Source organism: Callionymus lyra, chromosome 5 (genome assembly GCF_982586985.1).
Source record: "Callionymus lyra chromosome 5, fCalLyr1.hap1.1, whole genome shotgun sequence".
In the NCBI taxonomy this organism is placed as follows: Eukaryota; Metazoa; Chordata; class Actinopteri; order Syngnathiformes; family Callionymidae; genus Callionymus; species Callionymus lyra.
The window spans coordinates 14,161,526-14,189,098 of NC_141822.1; the positions used below are offsets into that span (position 1 = coordinate 14,161,526).

Consider the following 27,573-nt stretch of genomic DNA (forward strand, 5'->3'; position numbering starts at 1 on the left):
GCGGCGGTGCGCGATCCCGCTCCGACGCGTCAAAAAAAAAACGAGAAAAAAAAAACGCTCCTCCCGCTGCGTCAGTCGCTTCCTCTCTCTCTCTCTCCCTCTCTCGCGCTGTGTCAATGGATCAACACATTTAAAAAATAAAAATTTAAAATAAAAAAAACTCCAGTTCGTGTTGGTGTGTAAGGTAAGGTAAGGTAAACTTTATTGAAATTGTTTTTTTTTCCAATAGACACAGAAAATACAGCAATTTTTCATAAAAAAATAAATCAAAATAAAATGTGTGACTGAAACATCTTCCACTCTCAGGTGAAGCTTTTATAGAAAACACAGTGGAGGTTAGTTTTAGTTCACGGTCTTCCTGTCCGCTCATCCGTCAGAGCTGCAGCATCCATCCTTGAAGTGTTTAATTAAGAGAAGACAAGAGTGATGGTGGTGTGTGTGTGGAGGGGTCTGGGGGGGTGGGCTTCACCATCTCTGGTACCCTCCTTCTCTCCAGTGCTGGAAGTTGGGAAGCATCCCTGCAGCTAGAGAGAGTGGAGCCGAACCAACCTTGTGGTTACCAGGGAAACAAGCTTTTTTTTTTTGCCTCTCTCTTTCTCTCTCTCTTTCTCTGTTCCTCTCACAACGCTTCGCACAAAGAGGAAACGTTCTACCGATGGCTCAGCGATGGTTATTTGTCGCGATGAGACGGAACAAACGACAGCTCAGACTCATTGTGTGAACACTTTTGTATGTGTTATAGTCACAGGGAAAATGAACGCCCGGGGGATGGAGGGGGAATAAGCTCCGAGTGTCAAGTTTAACTTCAACTATGTGTGTGAAATGAGGCCACGAAGAAGGAGGAGATTTAAAATATATATATATATATATTTATTTTTTTTTAAATCGAACAGTCATGAATTATGAATGGCAGCGTGTTTCTGTTGCAGCAGCCGTGATGAATTAATGAGGAGACTCGGAGGAATCAACATTTGCTGCTGAGCCATCGCTCGTCGACCTCTGATGGTCCACACGTCAAGTCCTGGACTCGACAGCCGACAGGACTAAGGGCTCAAAGTTCTCGACGACTCAAGGGATGATTTAAAAAAAAAGAAAAAAAAGTCCAGGAGTCCGATCGTGGTCCACGTTGCTATAGAAACAGCATCCCTGCTCCTTGAAAGCGCTCGTAGTAGCCGCGTCTACATTCATGTCCTGCCAAATTCCTGCGCATTGTTGAGAGTTTTGCACTTGTTTGTAGAACAAGTTGGTTTTCAAAGTGTATTTTTAACATCAAGTGCACACTTTGGTTTCAATGTATTTTGACTTGGAATCATTTTTGAGCGTACTGACACGGAATTACTACTTTGATTCTATGTATGAATTCATTTTATGAATTTAACACTTCAAAGGTTGACACTTTTTAAATTGAAACGTTTAAGCAACTATTTCTTTCAAATAGTTGAATCTAAAAAAAAAATTCAATTTGTTTGAGTTTTGATAAAGTGATTAAAATATTTATAAATATAACAATATTTTCTTATAAGTACCATTTTTAATTTATTGTAAAAATGTTGGTATGGTGGCGTCATTATACCAACACAATGTCTGAACAAGGAGTGTCTCGCCTGCAGTTGATACAAAACTCTGCAGCAAGAATTCTGACCTGATCTACTAGAACTCACATTGCCCCGATCCTTATATCTCTTCACTGACTGCCAGATTTTTCAGGATCAACTTTTAAATTCTGGTTCTTACTTTCAGATCTATTCATGGTCAGACCTTACATCAGTGATCTGATCCAGACTTACACCCCAGCTCGGGCTCTGAGGTCTGTGGATCAGAATCTACTGATGGTTCCTGAACACGGTTCAGGACCAGAGGAGAGAAATCCTTCCAGGCTGTTGCTGCTAAGCTTTGAAACGATCTTCCTCTCCCTCTTTTCCAACATTTAAAATTTTAAATTCAACCACTCAATATTCTGACGGTACTGATATACTTCAATATATTTCTAGAGCAGGGATGACAAATTAATCACAGAAAGGGCCAAAGTGTTTTAACACAATCTAGATCACAAACCAAAACCAAATGAACTGTATACATGTTGCCTTCAACTGGCTGTACTCTAAAAAGAGTCCAACAAATTCAACATAAGTCTGATTTTTACATATCTGTTCAGGCTAATATTACAATAAATATGATTAATTCAAGCACTTTTTTTTGATCACTAGAGACTCTTGCATTTCATGATGATGACAGTTTGTATCAGTGTGTATCTGTGACCATGTTGCTAACAGTGAATCTGTATTGACTTTAATTCGGAGCCAACGTTTAATTTCGAGAGTGTGGACTGGTGACATCTAATTTAATGATTTAATTTAGAGTAAAAAAACTGTTACAGACATCTAAATATAAAGGATTTAAGGAATAAGGTCGTACAAGAGGGTATTGAACCCATGACCTCCCGACAGACTTGCCTGGTCACAAATAGAGACATTTGAATCCATGCAAAGTGAAGGGAAACTAAGGGAGTGTCTTCAGACGTGAAGCAAACAAGTTTTCAGTGTCATAAGAAGAACTGATACCTTTACAGGTTTATATATTCATGATGTCATACGAGTCGCCACAGTCTTCACAGCCCATCATATTCTGGCTTTTACAAAGACACTTTTTCGTTGCGTGACATCTGAGAGGATCAAACTGATTTTCGGGGCCAAGGTCACAGGCAGGCAATTAAAAAAACTGTTTCTATGTTGCAGTTGCTTTTTTTTTTCGGGTAACCAGGTAAAGTCTTTGAAGCACATTGTTAATTTAGGACGGATAAAATACAAAGACAATGTTTAACACATTGTAGAAAAGTGAAGAAAATGTCCACGTGAAGGGTTGACATGTTGGCTCAGGAAGTTTTATTTTAAGTTATTTAATTGAACGGGTAAACCTTTTTAGAATTAAAGTGTTTTTTGTTTCTTTTTGAAGATATTGTTTCCCACCATGATTGGCTGAAAGTTATATCACAAAGTAGAAGCAACATTTTTATTCAAGAAAAAAAAAAAAAATACAATATTTGTGAGGAATAAAATACATTCTTAAGGAAAAAATACAAAAATGCAATGAAAGATTAAAAACAATTCAAAATTTGCAAGAAAGAAAGAATAATAAGGAGAAAATCAACAAAAAACCTTTGCAGAAAAAAAGAAAACACTATATTTTAAAGAAAGAAAAGTACAATATTTGCATGGAAAAAAAAATGCAAAAAATAAAATAAGTGTGCAGGAAAAGAAATATACAAAAATACATTATTTGCAAGGAAGAATATACATTCTTATTTGAAAAAAATACAAAAATGCAATGAAAGAATAAAACAATACAATATTGGCAAGCAATAAAATACCAAAATACAGTATTTGCAAGGAATAAAATACAATATTGTTTATCAGCTGCTGAAGAACAACCAGTGACGCGACAGCATTGTTGGACCAGAGTGAACTAGTAGATCCGGTCGTGGTGACTAGAGAGCAGAAAATAGTTTGTGACAGTTTTGTAATATTCAGGAAGAACAAGTTGACAACATGGAGAGCAGAAGATCCGAGGGTGAGAAGTGACCCTGGGTCGACCTTCCCACCTCAATGCGACGGCTGCCGTTTGTCTCAGACCTTCATGTGTAAAGAGAATCATCAGCAGGACGAGAGGGTTACGAAAGAATTCTGTTTGTTTACAGCTCCAGCAGAGCTAAATAACCACCGCCATCCGTCCATCCACAACAAACATGGAGATCATTGCAGGCTTTCATCTTGCACACTCTTCACCGCTCGCTGCAACACTCTTCACCGCCCGCCCACATAGAAACAACACACACACACACACTCATGCACCACCCACACCGTCCTTGAACACACCACCGTTGAATATGCAACTTCATCGAAAACGTCAACAGATGGAAGTTTTTAAATTCATATGAGAAATTTCCTCACGTGTTCATGTCACACCTGCTGCAACCTGATCCAACCTCTGCATGACGGCAGTATTGGCCGCCGTTCAAACTCATCCACATCCCATCACATCAGGCCATTAATGGCACCGTTCCAATCAAGTAACCAGTCGATCCACTCAGCTCTTCCCTCGGTCCCAGAGGAGATATGTCCGCACTCTTTTATATTCAAAGTACCCTCTGAGTAGAACCAGAAAAACCATCAATTAAAAGACATGTCATGCTCTAGAATCTATTCTCTAGTTATTAGCCACCTGTGAGATAATCTCCGTTTCCACACACAAGTTTTCTGAGCAGCAACATCCTCAGTAGGATTCCTTGACAAATTTAAACAGACAGCAGCTGATACGAGGGAAGGAAGAGGAGAAAAAAACTTTTGATAGAATAATAAAACAGAATAAGTAGATTATCTTGTTTTACAATCTGTACCTTTCAGTGGGAATAAAAAAAAGAAGAGAATAATGATAAATAAATCAAGCTGGAAATAGGATTGTGGCATAAAAATTTGAATACAAAACATGAGTAAGACAAAGACACTGCAGAAAATTGACCGGAAACGGTTTCCTTCAACTGAGAAAAAATTTAGGAAAATGTTGTCACAACACGATCTTGAGATTGTAATCCATGCGTTTGTTTCTTCTCATTTAGACTATAGTAACAGTTTTTTTCATGTCTTAACAAGAAGGATCTGTCTCACCTGCAGTTGATACAGAACGCAGCTTTAGTAGAAGAACTCACATTTCTCCGATCCTTAAAACTCTTCACTGGCTGCCAGTTTCTTTCAGGATCAATTTTAAAATTACTTACTTTCAGAGATAATCATGGTCAGAGTCCTCCTTACATCGGTGATCTGATCCAGCCTTACACCCCAGCTCGGGCTCTGAGGTCTGTGGATCAGAATCTACTGATGGTTCCTGAACAGGCTTCCGTACCAGAGGAGAGAAATCCCTCGAGTTATCTTCATAATCTCAGGTTCTACGAATTGTTGCGAAGCCCTCTAACCGCTTCGCTATTGGTTTATCCTCGAGGCCAATAGCGAAGCGGTTAGAGGGCAGAGCACCAATATGAAGTAGAACCCCTGAGTTATCTTCATAATCTCAGGTTCTATGAATTGGTGCGAAGCCCTCTAACCGCTGACTGTTTGAGTCAACAGTTCCATTTCAATCACTTCATATAACACGAGACGACTCCTCAACGGTACGTGATTGTGTCTCATGACATTTTTTTGGAATAGCCTTTTTAGATACTCCCGAAAGTATCTTAAAAACAAATATTTGTCTTCTTTATGTACAATATGAGTTTTTACCCAGATACAAATCTGAATTTTAAATGTGGAAACGTATACCCCAACATATTCAATTTTGCACATTGCAAACTGCATGCACATCGCATGACGTTGTAAATTGTTGCGTTTGCCAAATATGTAGCCATTCTTCTTGAGAGTATGTATATGGAACTCCTTTTCCTATATACAACATAATGTGTTGTTTTTGCTGGTATAATGTTGAGATGATTCTACATTTCCTAAATGTAAAGGCCCCAATTAAAAGGTTGGATGACACCATTTTTGTTCTTGTTTGTGAAAAGCCTGGTGATCTTTTACGTTGAGAAACAATCAATAATATCAAATGCGGCCTCGCGACAGTGAAACAATATCTAACTCATTTGGATTTCTCTTTTAAGTCGTGATCAAAAGACACAGAGACAAGCAGCAGAGATGAAAACCGACAACGTCTGCCAAATTGTAGAGATGACTAATACAAGACATGAAATATTTATGAGATACGGAGGCAGATTTAGGAAATCTGTGTGATATTACACACTTATGAGGTTATCAAGAGAAGACGGAACAGAAGTACCCTCGACTACTACATTTGATGAAATTGAAACTGGAATTTGTTGATCTTTACATGCAGATTTCCTGGAGGAAAAAAAATGCTTATTCATCCGTTTGTCTATTGTATCATATGTGAGAGTGGCTTTTAAAGGAGAATTTAAATTTTTATTCAACAAGTTCAGAAAGGAAAAAAAGCGTGTCATTGTTGCCTCAAACCTTTTTTTGAACTTTTAACTATCAACAGAGACAAGATGGAAAATGCAGAAGTGATGAGAGGAAAGTGGTCGTGAACGTAGTTTGAACCGTGTCCGTGTGTCTTCGCTGACAAAAACGGACACTTTCGCCACAATGACATATATAAGAGAGGAAGGTAGATTAACCAACATGCATTTTTAACGTCATGTGATCCACCATCACGACTTGAAAGCCGACTTTTATCATGTTTTAGGATGTTGAGGTTTTTCTTCATTTGGTGTTTCGCTTGATAACCAAAATATTTCATTCTAGTTGATAATTTGATTTAATAAATAAAATCAAAATTTGATTTAAATTAGCTTTTTCTACAATACTTCACTGCTGTTTCTTTTATTATCTTCTATAGGCTTTTCTCCTAGTGAACAACATCGGTATTCCAACTTTATGGGGCAGAACCTCGAGGGTGTAGTGTGACGGTAGCACAGACATGAACCACAGGAGTGGACGTAGACACCAGGAGATGCAATGTTAGTTAAAACATGTATGATTTAATCCAAAAAAATGGAAGTTCTTGTGGTTTGTCTTGGGGTCAAGGTCAACGACCTCCATGGCCTCCAGGAATACATATGCAAACACATGTTTTAGGGCCTTTGGGTCAACTTGACCCAAGAATAACACAAGGGTTAAAACAAGTTCTTAAAATAAATCCTCATCATACAAGACACCAACAAGGAGATAATATTAGCAACAATTCACAGAAAAATGTAAAAAGTAATTCAAAGATATTTTTTGCAGTCGCTAAATAAACACCATTAAAAAAAACTTGACACAGTCAAAGATAATTTTATTTCCTCTATAAATTACAATGGTTCAGAATGTTTTTTTTTTGTTTTTTTTAGCATTTTCAGTCATTTGTTTTTGCTGCCATTCATTGATTACTAACAAAATAAAATGACAAAACATGTTAAAAATACAAATAAAATGGTCCCACTCACCGACATTTGTCTCTTCGACATCGCCTGCTGACTTGAAAATATAATCCACTCTCCATCATCTTGAGATGTCTCTGTTTTAAAGATTGTTTTCTACGAGTCCATAAATAAATAATGCATTATTGAAAACCAAACCTATCAGTTCTACTTCAGCCATGCTGAATTTTATTCTGGACAGGAACACGTCATTTTACTGTACGTGGTGCTTATCCAATCACAGGACACGTATATGTCGGTCACATCATATTTGACACAAAAAACAGCACTGCCAAGTTGATATAATATGAAATAAAATACAATATACATTTACTTTTCTGAATGAGTTTAGTCTTGCTGACCATCATCCAACATCAGAGTCATAGGTCAAACAGGAAGATCGAAAAAGGCAAAAGTATTTCCAAGAGAAAATCCAGCACGACAGAAGACAGCAGGAATAAAAGTCAGGAACCATGAACTTCAGGTGTGTGAACCTGATGAATACAAATTGGTTACAGCTGCTGCTCTGGGTCAAGCTCAGGAAACTGGATTAAAACAGGAAGTACAAAGACAAAATAAAAGCATACAGGAAGTGGACATTTAGAGCAGGGGGTCCCAAACTTGTGGCACTCATTTAACATGGTTTTCCGTGACCCTACATTTTCAAGTTTGGATCAAAAGGGTTGAGAAAAGCGACTCTTTGTACAATTGCAGTAAAATGAAAATCAAATAAGATTTTATGTTATAAACATGAGACAAACGTTGAACGACAAGATCAAAAGATCACATTTTGATCGTAAACTCTCTGGTGTCGCCACACAGTTGAATTTAAAACCTTCGATTTAGATATTAGAACGTGCGTAGATCTTGATTGAATTATTTTGGATTAAATCACATGATCGAGTAGTTTAAATTTTCTATTAGTCATCTTCTCTCTTCTTCTTTCAGATGATGCTCATTTGAGGAAATGATTGCATGACTTATCTGCACAGCATTTGCAGACCGCGAAAGGCTGATTGGAGAAGACATTTTGCATCATGTTTTATGCTCAAATGAAACTCTCTTGTGTGTTCCAAATGTATGTTACATGGCAACACGCATGGAGAATATAAAATGACTCAAAGTGCCTGTAATCGACAATCCAGCCATCCATGAAACCCAGAGATGGACGTAGAACGTCACATTTGATCTCCTGCATCATTAATTGGTCAGCAGATGTCTGCAAAGTGTCGGCTTTAAAAACACGCTCGCCGTCTTCCGCGCTCGACCTCGCTGAGCTCAAACCATAAATGATTCGTGGAGGCCAGGATGTGGGACGCGGTACGCATGCGGCTGGAGACGTTTTAAACACACATCGTCCCGTCGTAACTCCGACAGGAACACAAGCAGTGGAAAAATAGAATGCCTGACGGTACACACGGATGCCAGCGTGTCTGATGTGTTTCTCATGTAGGAAGTCTTCACATTAATCATAGATGTGTTCGCTCAGGCTGTGAGGGATCCACGACTCTGGTGGACTTCCAGAAAACGCCGCATGTGGGGCTGAAGCTTCGATCAATGCGGATCAATATATCTTTCTGTTGCAGGGACAGATCTGCGGGAAAGTAATTCTTGTTTGGGTAATTGAGACAGTGTGCAGCGTCAGGGGAGCGACACACGTGTGTGAAGAGACGCACAACATGGAGGATGTTTATCCACCGACACGCTTCACTGGTTTTGCACCTCATGCCATGATGCGTTCGTGTGATGAATTTGAGAAGCAGCAAATATAGTTTCGCTCTCACGTACGATCCCGTCAACGGAAAAAAGTGCGATTATGATGTTTTTAGATGAAGAGGGGGAACTGCAGAGACTGTTTATCTGCAAGTACCACGATGATTCCTCCCTCTGAGGTCTGTCATACACATCACATCGACTAAAAGCAAACTCAGAAAAAGACTCAAAGAGAGTTGAATGTATCTCTTTTGTCGCGTTGGATGGATGTCTGAGGTCAAATGTTTGAGAGTGATCAAGTGAGGATTTGTGTTCTTACACCGTGCAGCAGCACCAACAACAACAAAGAGCTGCTCTGATGTGAAGTGGGCCGTCGCAAAGTTATTCTTCAGGGACTTGCAGCACGGCGGTCTGATTCACAGGTATATGGCTTTTAAAGGTACTTTTTTTTGGTAAAACTTGAGCAGTTTTTGGATTGTAAGATGTTAAATCCTAATGTGATCCTTTTGAAGAGCTCTTTTTTATGTTTTTCTTCTTTTGTTTTCCTTGTTAAATGCCTAATATGGATGATTTACACATTGAAATGGAGGCAGTAGCAGCATCTCCACAAGCAATTTCATATCTATCTTGATACACTCCCACATATACATGATATACAATGATATTCATTCACTCCTGTCGAAGATATACAATATAATATGAAGTCAACACAAACAATTCAGTTGGATACAGTTGTGGTACAATGGGATTCAAAAATAACATTTTCTACAATTCGATTTCCCTGTTATTCGGAGCGAACATTTAATTAAAATTTAAAACTACAGTTCAGTTGTTTTAAGAGGAAAGAATCTAAAGTTGACATTTAAATTTGAAACAGACAAAAATAAATATATAAAAATTGTCTGTATGTTGTGTAACCCATAGTGAGCAGAAAGAGTAAATCATGTAGTAGGTAGAGAACTTAATTGATTCCTTGGCAAAATCCCTGGGAAGTTAGGATTCTAGTCTCCACACAGGAGCCGACATAAAGACCAAAGTGGAAACAAAGTACAAACTAAGAGTGCACTAATCAATAAGATCATCAAAAAAACAGAATAGAAAGTTTAAATAAGAATACAAGTGGAGTTAACACTTGAACAACAGAGTCCAATAAAAACAGTAGTCCAATATCTCCAATAGTCCATTATACCACAAGTCCTAACAGGAAGATCCATGAAACAAAATTGAAGCAGCAACTTTACCCTCACAAGATCTTCTGATCTGGCATGAGTTGTCAAGTCTTGCTTGTAGATTAGCACTAAGTCAAGCTAAGTGGAACACTAAAGGAGGGACAGGAAGTGGCAATCAAAATAAAACCAAAATTAAAAAGGTTCGCCACCTGGCAATCAGTTTATTAGGGCTAATACTTGTCTTTTTTTTAATTTTGTTTTGAGTAAAGAATACACGACAATGGGTAAATTAATATTTAAATTAAAACTTCATAGCTCAACCATTAAAAAAGCCTTAAAGAGAACATTTTCCCTGCTTTATCTTTTGTTTCTTTACTTTTTCCATCATATCTATGCTCTGTTTTTTCCTTTCTTGAGACTTCTTTTTGCTTGACAGCCTCTCATTGCAGTGACTAGATATTAAAATACCCACTCTTGGTTGAGTGTTTCCACAAATGGAGAGTCTTTCGTGTCAATATTGCGATGAATTTGATTTATGTGTCGGTTCAGATGCTTAAATAGTCGCTCGCTAGTATTGATCTTGTTTCCCTCAAGATTTCTCGTTGCCCGGAAACAAGGCAGACCAATGCAACCCGAATTCACCCCTAAACTGCATCCAATGTTTTCTTAATCTTAAAGTTCTGGTCGAAAAGGAAATAAAATGCCCTTGATTTTTTTTGGTTAAAGTTATCATGATATTAATGCTGACCCTTCAAAAAAAGTAAAATTCTTCTCTCAGAAATGTTGTGGATTTTATGCGGGATATGAATTTCATGCTTGTGAATTTTGAGGTCTGGTACCTTAATTATAACTTCATCAAAACATTAAATTTGGATAAAGTAACAGATGAAGATGAAATTTGTGATGGTACCAATGAGACAATATGAGAACCTCCATCTTTATCTATAAAGGGCACTTGAGTCAGTTTGGTTTCCTTTACAGGTGCTATAGAAGTCCTACAGAGATCTTTTTAGACTCACAATGACCGCCATGAACTGCTCTGTGTCTGGACTAAGCCTGATTTAAATGTTATTTCTACTTAATCGTCCACAAAGGCTGAAACAGTTGAGGTCTGTAGAATATAAAGCAAGTTACAGCCTTTAAAAGTTCTCTATCGTTTTAGGACTTATTTTTAGTTCTGTGCCATTTTTTGGAATCTAGTGCGATTGGCTGAAATGCAAGCATGTTGAAGGGACACAATTATATATATATTTACTTTATTAACTGGCCTTTGCAATTTTCATTTAAAGTAATTTTTCTCAGTTTGTAGCTTAGTAAAATCCCTGGGCAAGCTAAATAAAACGTCCTTATAATTCACAATCTAAAAGTATATATAATGTTGGAAAAAAATCCAATATTGATGTGTGAGAAACACTTAAAATATATATATATATATATATATATATAAACATGTAAATATACACACTCAAAAAATTAAAGCAGACAAGCAAAACAAATAACTAAGGCAAAGAGGCAAAAAAAAAGCAAAATATAAATAAATAAATATCTATAAAGTCCAAACGGCTTTACTATCAAAGGAATTCCTGCACACTTTTTTATTCTCTCGTTTCACAATTTAGTTTCACTGCATTTTCGGGGGGTTTACTGGGAAGGACGAGATCGGAAAGACAGCTCCTGCAGGGAAGTCTGGAGACAAGGTCGGCGAGGCCAGACACATGGAGAGCTAAGACGGGGGTGGATGTTAGAAGGAGAAGTTGAGGTGAAAAGAGAAACAGAGGATTTCTGCTTATGTATACAATCAAAGAGGACAAGAAGAAGATTAAACGGGCTCTTGCACTGATGATGATACATGCAGGTAGAATTCTTTATGCATCAATTCTTACACACATGATCACAATGACGGGTATTTGTATCTGCTTCATCAAAGTTTCTTCCATGGCGCATGATTAAAAGAGACATTGTGGGTTTGTATCTGAAGCTGTTCTCTCCCTCCTGTCCAATTTAGCCCTTGGAAGCGTTCGGCCCCCTCGTGCTCAGAAGCTTTTGCTTCTCCTGACCACAAACTGCCTCAACAGCGGTGAGTGCGTGCAGGGGTTTAGGTGTGATGGAACAGCTGCCAGCACATGGGACTTTCTGTCAGTGAATCCACTCCTGACACTTCCACTGCTGCAAAGCTGATACAGAGCCACGCGATCCCGTCTCTTGTGGAACAGATGTCTCTTGGCCTGGACCATCTGTTGGCGGGAGGATGCCAGCTTCGTCACGACCGTCCTGATGTGTCGGTACTCTTCCAGTCCACAGCCCAGATGGAATTTTCGGGGGTGTGAAAAAAGTTTTATCGGGACAGTTACATAAACAGGTCAATTCCAACATCCTGGATTCTTTTTAAATCACACTCTCAAACTAAAGTTCAACTGATGTGTTTATTTAAGTGAGTCTTAAATAGATGTTGGACTCTATTGTATCATCAGTATTGTATCATACAAAACTATCTTTTCGTTGAAATATCTACATTAGAAACCATTTTGTCTGGAGAGAAACCACACCCACTCTGCTGTGAAAAAGAGTAAAACAGAAGGAAAATACAGTGCAAATAAATATGTATTTTTGTCTTTCAGACTTGTATTGATTCAGGAAGTTTTTAAATGGCCACTGTGGAAAACTGCTACGACCGTCTTCTAATTAGACCACATGTCAAATATTGACCTTTCTCAGAGAAATGCTCGTGTCAGCAATTGCTAGTTATCGTCTTCTGCATGGTGGAACTAAACCACTAGATGGCAAGATATTCATACGACCTTTGTTAAGGTCATAAGTTGGGACTAATGACCTGGGGAGGCCTCCCTCTTAGTTTCTGACACGACCACAAGTCCAGACACCCTGGAGTTTACCTCTATTCGTTGCTTGTATAGACTTTCTTCTTGTCAAATTCCATGACTGTCGGAGTGGAGGAACGTAAATCTACTGGTATATCTTGAGTTTTTTGGCCCAAGTCCTTTTTCAATGGACTTAAAGTGATATTTCATCCAAACCTTACTCATTTAATCTGAGTAATCCATTGCTTTTTAGAGTTATAGACAGAAATGTATGTCTATGCTAATTTAGCAGCCCATGCTCAGTTGTCTTTATCCAAGAGACACATAAAAACCTCCAAATACCTCCATACTTCTCGTCTGTAACGACCATCTTGTATTGAAGCCTCAACTAGAGGAATTGTTCCTGGAAAAAAAAACAATAAAAAAAAGGCCATATTTTTATCTTGTTTGCAGCAGAAGCTCCCAGTCTCTGAGCCTCAGCTCCAAGTGTACCCGCATTGAAAGGCATTGTCACTGCGGAAGATTTACGCTGATGGCCATGAATCTTCTGCCAAAAAACATCTAAAAAATATAGACTTTAAAAGAAAAATTGGAACAATTCCTCCTGTCGAGGCTTCAATACAAGATGGAAGTTACAGACAAGCAGTATGGAGGTATTTGGATTTTTTTTTTGGACGAAGATGAAGACGAAGACAACTGAGCTCCATTCCCTATATTAAAATGAACAAAAAATTGTGTCTAAAACTCTAAAAAGGAACAGATAACTCTGAAAATAATCCCTTAGTCAACATTCTGCATGAGTAGAAAATGAATCAAATTTAAACATTTCTGTTTCTTCTGTGATCTTGCTGCTGCAACAACCCATATTTCCCTATTGTGGAACAAGTAAAGACATTTCGTACTCTTACACCTACAATATCATTAAACAAACAAGCAATAGTGAAGTATAGTCATGTTCTCCTGTGTGGGTAGCATTGACAAGAATGTTCATTTATTTACATAAACCAGCAATATAAAAATCACAGTTTAAAACAGGAGCGATGCTTTCGTTTGATAATATATAATCCCCTGTGCGGTATCTTTAATTTAATTTTCCATCTCCCGGTATTTACTTCCTAAAAAAAAAAGTGAAGTATTAAAAGGTTGTAATGAATGATTGATGAGTCCAGGGATTTAACACAAAAGGTTCGAGAACACGTTTTCCATCTCAGCTGGACTAAATTTGGCACTCGGTGGATGAGTTCTGACAGAAACCACAGTGTTCTATTCCTCCGGAAAAAAAAAAACACACCCCAGTGGAGACGAGTACATTCACAGATCAGAAATGTGCTGGAGAAGTGCCGCGTAACACAGTTCCGCTCAATTTAGCACAATCACGTAATCATTTAAAAATGCATGTGTTGACTCATTAAAGCGGAGACAATTATTTATACATGAACAATGTTGTCATTTTATTAAACACACAGTGAGCTGAAGGGCACTTGGAATGAATGCAGGTCCCTTTAATAATGTCACTTTAATTACTTATTTTATCAAAAAGAGTTGTCGAACAATGCATCACACAAATCGATACATCATTTTTAAAGCAGCAGAACTATGTGTGAGTAGACATCAGTCAAAAATTGACCCAAAAAAAGCACTTTAACTAGGTATGACAGAGAAAGTTGAATGTTGATTATGACATATAGATGAATACCTTTGCCCCTTTAACGCTCGACCTGCAACTAAGAACATCACATGATAACTGTTTTTTCATTGAAAACCTTTGAACCAACCCAAACTACAACAGTGAAGAAAACTTTCCCTGTATCCATAAAAGAAGCTACCGTATTTTCCACACTATTGGGCGCATCGGATTATAAGGCGCACATTCAATGAATGACCTATTTTAGAACTGTTTTCATAAATAGGGTGCACCGGATTATACAGCGCACACTCACTCAAACCGGTTGCAGTAATCTTACTCCATAGACGTCCGCCATGATGTGACGTGCGTCGTTATTCCCAACCCTTGATGATGCAATGACGTTATCCCGCCCATGGCGTGTCTGCTCAGTCGGCGCAGAGTCATGAAAGTGTTCGTAAACAAGTCACCCACCAGGTAATGTTCATAAGGCGCTCCGGGTTATAAGGCACACTGTGTTTTTTTTTTTTAGAAAATAAAAGGCTTTTAAGTGCGCCTTATAGTGCAGAAAATATGGTGCATATTAATAACACGAATAATGACTAAAAACATTTATTTTTTATCGCTTTAAATAAGGCACTTTTCAATGGAGGTTAGCATTAGTAGCTAGCACCATTTTTGGCAAAGCTCTTTCGAGCTTACTGTGTCAACCTTCGGAAACATTTTTCAAAATTCTAACGTGTCGCGCTGATACTGAAACTGAGGACTGTTTTCACTGTAGAACTGACTGAACCAGCGTCTGTGTCTCTGGATTGCCGAGTCCTCCTTCACCAGCAGGGGCTTGGAGGTGTAGCTCTTATTGTTCCAGATCATCACATCCCGTTCGAACTGTCAACAAAATGTGAAGATATATGTTAACATATAACAGTTCCTCACTGATTTCTTTCTCAAATGTCCTTAAACAACTATGAGAAATCATAGAAAGAAAATACTCACTATGTTGCCGTTACACAATTCCGACAATAGGGGGAGCCAAAACCACTATACAAAAACGATATAAAGGGCCTTTAATGATGACCCAAACTATTTGTTAGGTCTTCCAGGCATGCCCAGCCAGTAGGAGGCTCAGGAAGTGTGGCAAAATTGTGGCACGCTTACATGACTACAGTGTTAGCGAAAAACAACTGGACGCCAGGAGACTTGCACCTTGTGAATCTTTGTTTATGTGTCGATGGTGGGGTTCAATGCCTCAGACAGAAATCGTTGATACGGTTGTGTGATGTAGTCTGTTTTCAGACATGGGGTGACCATAAACGACAAGGATGTATACACTTTGCTTTTTATTTGCCTAAATGTCATCAGAAGATTCAGAATATAGACGAGAAGCTTCTGTACCGTTGCAAGCACATTAGGACAACGGCGTGCAAAGGAACACTAACAGTAAACCATTTGGATGAGTATTCGCAAGAATCGGGCGATACAATACAAATCCCTAGACAGGGACATTGTTATTAAATATTGTGATATTTTGAGATAATATAGGAACAATGATAAATTTGCGGTATTTACTACTTTACTCTGGTGTTTAAATATTTACAATGACTTTTGACGAATAGTAATTGCTTCCATTTATTTTAAAACCAAAATATGTCCAAAGATTAGCTTTAAAAACTGCACAAGTCAACTGTATCCTCTCATACTAAGCAGGATCACCAGGATCTCGTGGGATTTCTCTGTTACTTTAACTGAGGAGGACGTAATGACGGGTGTCATCTAGAGGCCGGTAGTTTCATTGCAACACAAAATTAATAAAAGTATTTGCTAATTGTTTATTGTAAATATAATATTATAATATAATTATTGAATGTGAATGGTTATTGGAAACATCACTATATCAGTGTATTCATATTGAATTCAATCGCTTCCGTTGACGTGGAAATGGCACCGTCAGAGTCTTTCACTGGTGCTGAGAAATACCATTTTTCTTTAAAAATAACTTAACCGCAGTGAGCACCTTCATGCTGCTTCAAAATGAACCGTCACTGGAAGGGAAAGTTTTGAGCTGTCTGAACCAGGCGAGCAACTGTGGGTGATGGATGCACGAGGAAACAGCCTGCGATCACTTAAGTGAATCTCTGGGTGTTTAAATTGTGTTGAATTGTTTTGTGAGCTTAAAATAGAAATAAGCATATTAGTAGTACTCAGGGAAAGTGTAATTACACTTTGGCTGGAGCCGGAGGGCAACAATGAGAGGCTAACTTTGACTGAAAATGACATCATTATCTCTAAAGTGTCCACGTTGTGACTGTCAGCCTGAATTAGGGCGTATAAAAAAGCACAAAGTTCCAAACCCTTATCACATCCGTTTCTAACTGACATGGATTATGTCAGTACAGGTTGGAATCCTGCTACTGAACTGGGATCTTAATATTGATATGTAAGTCAGAGAAAAGCCGTAAGTTAGTGACTCAGTATAAAATAGCTAGTTTCCCCCTGAAATCATTTGTCAATCATTGTTTGTAAGAATATTGTTGTTTCCTTTACATTAACACCATACCATGGAAATAGATTTGAGTTTAACCGAGGACAGATTGCAATTGACCTGAATTGTCCTATGACAAATTTTGATTCCAATCGATCATGGGACAATCCGCAATGGTCTAAATGAATAAGGTCTATGACCTGGACCAGATGGTTGTCGCCATGGTTACAATGTGTATTCACAGAAGGGTTATCAGGTATCTAAAATATGAAGTCATTCACCTAGAATAGTAATGGTGAATGTAGGCTTACCTATTCTGAGATTTTTGGTGTGAAATGAGTCAGTCACATTTTTTTTTGTCCTGGTAGAATTCCTATTTGTCCTAGGACAGATTGGAATTCCAATATTCAAATCCCAATACAGTAGTAGGATTCCAATCTCTCCTAGTAGAGATTGGAATTCACTAGTAGAATCTGGAATCCTCCTAGGACTGGATTGGAATTCCAAACTGTACTAGTAGGATTCCAATCTGTACCGTGACATATACATTTACCTGACAAGCTGCTGCACAGGATGAAAAAAATAATGTATTACATTTCAGTTGGATTGGTTTTTATTGTCTGGCCTTTTTTCTTTCATAAAAAGACCAGATTTAGACTGGTGACATTAACGTGTGACTTCTGACACTTCAAGTGTTTTTTGCTGACTCAGCGTTATGCTCCGAGTGTTGATGAACCAGTCATGTCGAATCCGAAGGTCAGTCCGTGAATATAATTCCAACATTAAACCCACGATGCAAAGGAGGTAGAGTCCAAAGGGACTGACCTGGATGCGCTCCGACATGAGGATGAATTTCGGAACCAGCACGGGGATGGTCGACTTGTAGAAGATTGTGTGAGAGACGCACTGGACCAGCGGCTCTACCGGGGTCACGCAGTGCATCAACACGCCGCGGCCCAGGAAACTGTGGTTGAACGTGAGGAAGACGAGCCCAGGTCCGACCTAAGATTCCGAAGAAACGTAACGTTGGCGGCATTGTTCTGGAAACCTTTAATTCATTTGTAGTTGAGGCTTTAAAGAATGTTTAAGAAAATCGTTTTTTCGACATACCTGTCTGGCAACAACACTCACATCCAGCAGCGAGCAGTGGACACCGAACACATACAGGGAATGTTTCACTAACATCTGAGAACAGTGTTTGTTCGGTTCCTGCTCAGGTTCCCATTGAGCCTGGAAGTAAACCAACATTAGTGGATTTTGAATGAAGTTGATTTGAACATTTCAAATGTTAAAACTTTAATAAAAAATGTATCTAAGCATGTAATTATTTTTTAGTTTTAAATTCTATCAATTTTATATTAATCCTTGTGTGGCTCTGGGTCAAGGTGAACAACTTCACCTTGACAACACAAGGGATAAGAAAAACACATTTGTTTTTCAGACCACCGGGTCACCTTGACCCGGAGGTCGCAAACCGATTATCTGATTCTGATAATTCAAAAAATACATTTCATGAATATAGATTTTTTAATTTGTAGCCGTTTAAATTCAATATAAAAACGTTGGTTTCATAGTGCCACAATGATTGGCTGAAAGTTGCGCAATGTCTCATAGGTATTTGCAAAGAGTTCTTTCTTCGGAAGGTGTAAAGTGACGATGTATTATCATAAAAGTTATGAAAATATTGTAAGAGGGTTGAAAAACGAATGCTGCTTTAACTTCAATTATTAAATAAAAAGGAATGATATGTTTAAATATAAAATTTGAATTCAATTGTTTGAAAATAATAAAAAAAAAAAAAAACTTTTAATAAAAAATGTAAAGTCTCAAAACTTGGAAATAGGATGGCACAGATTCCATGCTTTTTGATATGATGTGATTTTAAAAACTTTGTCGACATTATTGGGGTCTCACCTGCCATTGGTGCCGCATAAACTCCCATGTTTTGCTATTAGTGTAACGTAGATCTGATCCACTCGCCATGCCAGGTATATGCAGGTGACCCAGGTGAGCAATATCTGCCGCATTCTCCGGAATTTCCTGTAGGGGTCAGTCAATGCGGCATCACATCTCATCTCAATTTCAAACCTCGCGGTACAGAAATCCCGCCCACCTGTATGTGACAGTTGACGAAATGTTCGGTCCTCCCTCTATAAGCCCACTCCCCCGTGGCGATCTCCGTCTCCTCCGGGACCGACCACTCCGGGTCGAGGCCGTCGCAGTGAAACCAGACCAGGATCAGGCTGTTGACCTCGCAGCTGGTCCAGTGCTTCACCCTGGCAACCTCTGGCACTGTATGAGAAGAAACATCCCGGGTCAGAAGTGGCTCCACGACGCAGTGAGTGTCCCTGAAAGTACCTTTTTCTGAGTATGGTATCTTGACACATTTGCCGGTGTCGCCCTGGAACTGCCATCCATGAAACGGACACTCTATACAGTCACCTACGACTCTCCCGCCCACTCCGAGGTTGGCTCCCAAGTGTGGACAGTAGGCGTCTAAAACATGAGCCTTTCCATCAAAGCCCCGGAACACCACCAGCTGAAGCCCTGAGAGAAGAATGAGGCCCCAGAGGCTTGAGTTTCACACTTTAGTTCGGTCATTCTGGGGAGACATTTACCCAACACAATAACACTGTGTACAGTGTATCCAGGTCATTTGTATCTTATATAATGAAACGTACGTTGTGCAAATGGCGGATGTTTCAGAGACATTCATACTTCTATAAATGTAGCAAATAAAATGCATTGTAATCAGTGGCATCTTTACATCTGGGGCCAGTAGGGCCAGGCCCCACCAGCTGCCGCCATGAAGCACGACGCAGACTCAACACAAATGTGAAGGGAGTCGGTCTCCTTTATAGAGTAATCATTTATAAAGCATATGTTGTCAAGAATACTTAATAAACACCAAATCTATTACTAACACAATTTTCTTATAGAAATTTAGGCAAAATCATTCAAAAAGCTTTTGCCAGCTCACCGCTCTTATCACCTGAAATGGGGCGGGACCCTCAACGCCCGTTTTAAACAATCTAAATCATAGTGTGCATGTCTAAGACTACTTTCAATAGACGTGGGGCACAGATATGAGGGCCCCTAGCTAGTTTAACAATATGGGAATGTCATACGTCAAGAAGTATTGAACAAGTTCAGTTTTGGAAGACGGCAGCAAGTAAGGTAGTTTTCAATGTAAAGTGAATAAAGCAAAAATTAGAAATTAAACATTTGGGACCTGGTCAGTTGATTAGTACATTGGAATTTGACTGATGGGTTATTGACAAGTTAAACCACATGACAAATCATCAACATGGCTTGATATTGGCAGATTAGTACTTTGCATATTAATACGATTAAACACTAATGCTAACACTATGCTTGATCGCTCTTGAGAAGTATAAAACTGAGTGTTTTAACATCATAGGGCGGTTTTTAATCAGTGACATAAATGCAATACGTGTTGGGGTCGTAAATAAGGATTTATTACATAAATGTTTATGGAATATTTCATTAAAATATTCCTTAAAAATGTGACTGAGGGACACTTATTTGTTATGTCTTTCTGAGACTTGGCAGAGAGAGGAAGAGTTTATTCATCTGAACGAACTCTGTCCAGTAGGGAGCGCTGTCCTGGGGAAGCCTCGCCTCTCTGGTCGTGGAGGAGGTCTTGCTACTGTTTTTAGGGAGAGTTGTTCTTGCAAAGTCATTCAGACACAGGAATTCACTTCTTTTGAATCTCAGATGATCTTGGTTGGTTCTACAAGACCTTTCTATTGTGTGTCAATCTACCGTCCGCCTTGTCCTGCGGCGGTGTTCTTGAAAGACTTTAGTGACTTCTTATCTTCCATTATTCAGATGGAATCTGTTCTTATTCTTGGAGACTTTAATCTTCATGTTGATGACGTCACATCTTGTTCTGCTAAATAACTTTTAACTTTAACAGAAGCCTTTAATTTTGAGCAACATGTTTCCGAACCCACTCATCAAAAAGGCCACATTTTAGACTTAGTTTTTACTCTTGGCCTGGACATTTCTAATGTATCTGTACATGATGTCCATCTGAGTGATCATTCTCTTGTCTTGTTTAACCTGGACTTCATCCCTGAACCTAAGCCTTTGAAAGTTAGGTCTCAGAGGCGTGTCATCTCAGCCGATACTGCAGACAGTTTTTCTGCTATGTTTGACCATCTTTCCTTTGATGACTGCACAGACGTGGACAGTTTGATTCACTGTTTCACTGATCATTGTGTTGAAATACTGGATCAAGTGGCACCTGTTAAATCAAACTTGAAAATTCAGAAAAAACGGTGCCCTTGGACAAATGAAGATCTCCTGAGTCTGAAGAGACTTTGTCGAAAGACTGAGCGTCTCTGGAAGTCCACTAAACTTGAGGTGCATAGACTTCACCTCAGGGATCTGATGACTTCTTACAATGAGATGGTAGAAACTGCTAGATCTGATTACATCAGAAAACTGGTAGCAGCAAGTAGGAAAAACCCCAAAGTTTTGTTTGACACGATTAATTCTCTCGTGTCTCCTGCTCCTCAAATCACGCCTGTCTTCTGTGAAGCTGACAGCAATGCATTGTTGAGATTTTTCATTGACAAAATTAAATTGATCAAAGAGAAAATCTCTCCCCCTTTGTTTGAAACCCTTACTGTCTCTGAGCCCCTCTCCTCCTCTTGGTCCTCCTTCACTGCTGTATCTTTGGGTGATATTTCGGCACTAGTGAACAAGATGAAACCCTCCTCTTGCTCAGATGACGTCCTTCCTTGTAGGCTTTTTATCAAAGTATTTGATGTAATTGGCCCCTGGGTTACCAATATGGTGAACCTCTCCCTTTCCACAGGGGTTTTTCCCAATGCATTTAAACATGCCATTGTGGAGCCTCTGCTCAAAAAACCAGGCTTAGACCAAACTGACCTCAGTAATTTCAGGCCTATTTCTAAGCTCCCTTTCTTGTCCAAGATCTTGGAGAAGGTGGTGTCTGAGCAGCTGTCTTTGTTCCTGGATCAGAGCGACATCCATGAGAAGTTTCAGTCTGGCTTCCGTAAACATCACTCTACGGAGACAGCTTTATTGAAAGTGTCCAATGACATCATGATGTCGGCTGACTCTGGTAAATTCACTGTTCTGGTTCTCTTGGATCTGTCCTCAGCCTTTGACACAGTTGATCACCAGATCCTGCTGAGAAGACTGAGGGATGAAGTGGGACTGTCTGGGTCTGTGTTAGAATGGTTCTCATCTTACCTTTCTGGGCGCAGTTTTAGTGTATCTGCCAATCAAATGAGGTCTGAATCGGCAGATCTGTTGTGTGGAGTCCCTCAAGGTTCTGTTCTGGGTCCTTTATTGTTTTTGCTGTACTTGATTCCCCTCGGTAAAATCATTCAGAGATTTCCAGATGTTTCTTATCACATTTTTGCTGATGACATCCAACTCTACTGCTCTTTTGATCCAACTGAGCCCCAGAGGCTGAACAGCTTAGTCAATTGTTTGCTAGAAATCAAACAATGGCTGAGTGAAAACACTCTACAGCTAAATGTGGACAAAACTGAAACACTGGTGATTGCTCTGATGATAAGGTTCCAGGGTTGAGTCAGTACTTGGGTGACTTAGGTCAGTCTGTCAAACTGAGCCTGAGAAACCTGGGTGTTGTATTTGATAATGACATGTCTCTTGTTCGACATTGCAGAAAACTGACCAGAAACTGTTTCCTTCAACTGAGAAAAATCTCTAAACTTAGGAAAATGTTGTCGGAACATGATCTGGAGCTTGTAATCCATGCGTTTGTTTCTTCTCGTCTGGACTATTGCAACAGTTTGTTTTCATGTCTTAACAAGAAGGAGCTGTCTCGTCTGCAGTTGATTCAGAACTCTGCAGCGAGAATTCTGACCCGCTCAAGTAGAAGAACTCACATCTCTCCGGTCCTTAAAACTCTTCACTGGCTTCCAGTTTCTTTCAGGATCAACTTTAAAATTCTGGTTCTTACTTTCAGAGCTATTCATGGTCAGGCTCCTCCTTACATCACTGATCTGATCCAGCCTTACACCCCAGCTCGGGCTCTGAGGTCTGTGGATCAGAATCTACTTATGGTTCCACGCACACGGCTCAGGACCAGAGGAGAGAAATCTTTTCAGGCTGTTGCTCCTAAGCTTTGGAACGATCTTCCTCTCTCTTTGCAATTGATGGAGTCTACTGACTCCTTTAAGAAACATCTTAAGACGTTTCTATTTGTTCAGGCTTTTCCTTGAATTTCTCGAACTCCTGTGTTGTTCTCAGTATTATCTTGATCTTTAAAGTATGTACTTTTTTGAGTATTGTTTTGATTGTTTAAGCGCTTTGTGACCCGGGTCTCGAAAAGCGCTATATAAATAAATATTACTTACTTACTTACTTACTATTTGAAAAAATAATGTGTGTAGTACTATCATAGGAAGGTTCATTATAAGTAAAGTATTGGAGGACGGTCCCTTGAACGACGTCTCACTTTCCGTCTGAGATCTTTGCATTTTACAAGGATAAAAAAACTGAATTATTTTCCTTCAAACACGCTTTTAGTCAATACAGTAGTAGCTAGGACTGGAAACAGAAAAGATGTGTTCGAACACATCATAGTTTCTGAACTTTTAACGCACAAAGATCGAATCTGTCAGAATCCTATATTGAAGAAGTGACTGGTGTCTTTTAAAAAGGTTTCATTCATACATCAATTTTTGTGACCTACCTTCATGATTTAAAGCTTTAATTGATCTTTAATTATTACTATTTATTTAAATTGATAAATTCCATAATAACAAGTGTGAAAATTATCAGATATTTTTAGTGAAGGTCAAAATACAATGTATGCTGCAGACGTCTCTATACTTCAATTTACATAAAAGACAAATGATTTGTTCTTATGCATGTTTGTGTGATAATGATTGGATATAAAACAGTTGCATGCTGTTGGATTAACAGTGAAATAAGATGTTCTTCTCACGTTTTAAAATTGTAAATCTGACTCCAGAGGTCTGGTAGCTTCATTTTGAATCACTGCTTTTACCGAAAAAATAGTCACCTAACTTTCCAAGAACTTTACTCAGGAGTATTCATGTGGCGCAAGATCATTGTGAATTCATGACGGCATAAATGGAAGTCCTCGCGCTGCACAGTGTAACAAACTGTGATCACTCTGCCACCGCATTAACACACGCTGGGTGACTCCGCTAAAAAAAGTAACCACATGTTTGCGCTGCACAAGATCATATTCAGGCCACTTTGCATCACGTCCCGGGGAAGACCTAAAGTGAGTAGTGACACACATTCAACCGGAGATAAAACCACAGGGAGAAACTGTGCGAGTGAGAGGCAGGCTTTCGTGAGACTCTCAGGAAGTAAAATTTCATGAGTCTGAAAGAATGAAGAGGTTGTCAAGGAATACACCGAATTCGTTTTACTCTGAGGAGTGAGGGATTTGGGTTAAGACACGAATCACGACACGGAACAATGATACAATATATTACGATATAATTTCATATAGTAGGAACAAGGACATGATTGTAGTATTATCGAGTACTTGACTCTGGTGTTGCAGAATTTACAGACCACAAGATCCTTGACAAAATTGTAACTTCTTCGATCTTTTTTGAAAACAAAATATATCCAAACATCAGCTTTAAAAGCTGCCAGAGTCTAATGTATCCTCTCGTCCACAGTCATCGCCGAGATCTCACTGTATATTAATGTTCACTTTAGCTGCTGAGGACATAATAATTTCTGCCATTTAGTTGCCAGAATATTGATACAGTATCCTGGAAAAATAAACGCACATATTAGTGTATTTCAGCTTAGAGCGCCATCTCCTGCCCTCTGAATATAAGGACAATGCTTCATGATGATTCAACACTGGAAAACTCTCTTGCACACAGTACTACCCAATGACCTTTAAAAGGGCAAATAAGACAAAGAAGTACATCACTTTTAGCACCTACTTGAATTTGCGCTGTGTTCTTTTACTAGGATCCTTATTTACTTTCCACCTCTCTTTATTTGCCTTCTGCATGTTGTCGCAGCAAAGACGATCGGGCAAAGAAAGCGTTCGATTCATGTTTCTTTTACGACCTTTGAAGCTTATTGAAGTGGAAATATATTCATGTACAACAGTGGACAATTGAAACTGACAAAAACATAGTGTTTACTATATGTTGCTATGGAGACAGATGCATTGTTTAAGAGAACATGATCGGTAATTACTAGTATTATACAGCAGTTACTATGTGTTACAGTTACCTAGCAGTAGTGGATACAGAGCTTAAAGAAGAAAATAATATTTGAGCTTAATATCGCATCATATCAACATGAACCATATTCATACAAAACACATCCAATAATCTAGACAGGAAAGTCACAAACTCTAAATGAAAATTCAAACCTGGTTCCTTCTTGCTTTGAACTTCCTTTTAAAGTAAATACATTTCCTCACAAAAACGTTATTAATATCGTTTGAGGAAGAGATACATAAAACTCAATTGATCCCTCTGGAGTGCTAGTGGGTCCAGCTCAAGTCCCTGTTGGGGGATTTTTTTTTTTTAACCATGAAATATTTTCGTATTGATTTGAGGGTATACGATTCATAAATTCAAATTAAAAATGGATTTCTTCAATTCATTTAACAGGAGCTTCTTCTGAACAAACGTCTAGACAGAATATCTGTGTCCACAGTCATTCTGTCATCAAGCCTCCTTTCACACCTTCTCATGAAGGCTGCTTTCACGAGGATTTTTTTGTCATGTCTTGATTTTTTGTTTGACTAACAAACTGGTTTCAGGCACATCTTGTCCAGCTATATTGATATTGAACAGCATTGTAATTTTTATTTTCAGTGTTTATATCTTTAATAAACTGTGTACTGTGAAATGTGTCCAAGAGGAGTGTCAACAGGTTGGACAGGTTGATCAGAAGGGCTGGTTCTGTGGTTGGAATGAAGCTGGACTCACTGGTGACAGTTGCTGAGAGGAGATCATTGAATAAACTACTGTCCATCATGATGATAACAGTCATCCTCTGAGCACTGTCATCAGTGAGCAGAGAAGCAGAATGAGTGCACGAATGCTCCTACCCAGGTGCAAAACAAATAGACTCAGGGACTCATTCATACCTCGGGCTATTAAATTGTACAATTCTGAGTTCGAGGGCAGGAGTGGAGTGAAAGTATCTGGATGTTCTGTTCTATGTTAGTCTTTGTATCCTTTGTCTTTGTTGTTTTTCTTTGACCTGTTCTTGGTCTTTATCTTTAGACTTAGATTGTGTCATCTTGTTCTTTCCCTTTATGTTCTTGTTCTTATTTTATTTTTTATGTATAATTTTTTATTGTTTATGAAAAACTGCTGGCTAGTGGTAAAAAACAATAAGGTTTTACCTTACCTTACCTTATAAAATATAATAATCAGTTTAAAATAAACATTTGAAGGTCCTCAAAAGTTAAAGGACCAATGAAATCCTGCGCGATCCTGCCGATAACTGAGGACAAGAGGATACTTTTAAAGCTGAAGTTTGGACGTATAATTGTTTCCAAACAAATGAAAGCAGTTACGACTTCGTCAAGAGTCATGTGGTCTGTAAATCCTGCAACACCAAGTCAAGTACTCGACAATAATCTACAAATATGTTCCTTGAGTATTGCAATGCTTCATATTGTTGCCACGCGTCAAATCGTCAAACTTAGTTGTAGTGCAAACACGAAAGGTGATAAAAAAAATAATCTTAAACGTAAATAAAAATAAAATTGAACAAATTTAACATGCATGTTGTAGTTAAACATGCGAGGTTTTTCTCTTTCTTTATATTTGCAACTTTAAGGATTATGAAGACATATATTTGCACATTAAACTGTACAGCATGTTTAGTTTGCTGTTGATTGTCTGTGTTTAAATCCAGTAAATCTCTGACACCTATATTTTATTGAGATTTGGTTTTAATTGTTTAAACGCTTTGTGACCCTGGTCTGGAAAAGCGCTCTATAAATATAATTTACTTACTCACTTACTTATCTCTGATGACAACTCACGTGGTCAAGTATGCAAACGGTTGCCCTGCACGCTTTTATTTGCAAATTTAACTTTTACTTTGAAAGGTGAGCTCACAGGCACAGGTGTAGGTCTTCAAACTTTTAAGAAATTCAGGGTGTATGTTATGAAAAATATGAGTTGTGAGTTGCCTACCGAATGCGTTCATCGACTGGACCTGCCCTTTCTCCAGCATGTGCGAGTCCAGAAGTCGGTACCAGCCGTTCGGGTAGACGGGCGGCAGATCCCCCACTTTCCTCCTGCGCCGCACCTCGTTGTACGCCTGCGCCCTGGAGCGACCCTCCGCCGGGATGTAGCCCACCTCCTCGGGGCCCCTCAGCACCTTCAGGGGACTAAAGAGGAGGCGACAGAGACCACACAACAGGTACACGGTCGCCCCGGCGGCGACGGTGAAGCCGATCACATCCGACCACTCCCCCCCCAGGGGACCCCCGCCCCGGGCGATGATGGCCCCTAGAAGGGCGACGGCGACCACCGTGAGAACGCTCATCCTCGCTGTGGCACCTCACGTTGACTGGATCGTTTCCGCGATAAAGATGACATTTATACGTCTTCAAACCAGACAGACGACTTTCTTGGAGAACCAACCAGAACTAACTAAGCACAAGGACCCGGATCTGATTCGGCGATGAGCTTTGTCCAACTTTTTTTCTTTTTTTTTCCCAGAAACACTTTTGGATCATATAAGTCATATCCTATGACATAATTTTAATCGAGGGCCAGGGGTCATATTTCTAAATAATA

At 39.0% G+C, this 27,573-nt stretch overlaps 1 protein-coding gene across 1 annotated transcript; it reads right to left on the reverse strand.

The window, feature by feature from the left end:
- Positions 1 to 14,185: 14,185 nt before the first annotated feature.
- LOC148079481 (cholesterol 7-desaturase nvd) lies at positions 14,186 to 27,333 on the reverse strand. The gene is made up of 7 exons (XM_087792477.1): positions 26,965 to 27,333; positions 19,127 to 19,315; positions 18,882 to 19,060; positions 18,683 to 18,808; positions 17,879 to 17,998; positions 17,594 to 17,770; positions 14,186 to 15,174 (listed from the first exon to the last, which is right to left on the reverse strand). The coding sequence occupies exons 1-7, from the start codon at positions 27,317 to 27,319 to the stop codon at positions 15,013 to 15,015; spliced, it is 1,308 nt and encodes a 435-aa protein (XP_087648603.1). The 5' UTR covers positions 27,320 to 27,333; the 3' UTR covers positions 14,186 to 15,012.
- Between the last annotated feature and the right edge of the window lie 240 nt (positions 27,334 to 27,573).

Excerpts from the sequence above, each read along its gene's own strand:
- LOC148079481 (XM_087792477.1), bottom strand. The coding sequence starts at position 27,319 with ATGAGCGTTCTCACGGTGGTCGCCGTCGCCCTTCTAGGGGCCATCATC. Across the intron at positions 18,809-18,881 it reads TCGTCAACTGTCACATACAG|GAAATTCCGGAGAATGCGGC; the intron begins GTGGGCGGGATT and ends TGACCCCTACAG. Across the intron at positions 15,175-17,593 it reads TCATGTCGGAGCGCATCCAG|TTCGAACGGGATGTGATGAT; the intron begins GTCAGTCCCTTT and ends TTTTGTTGACAG.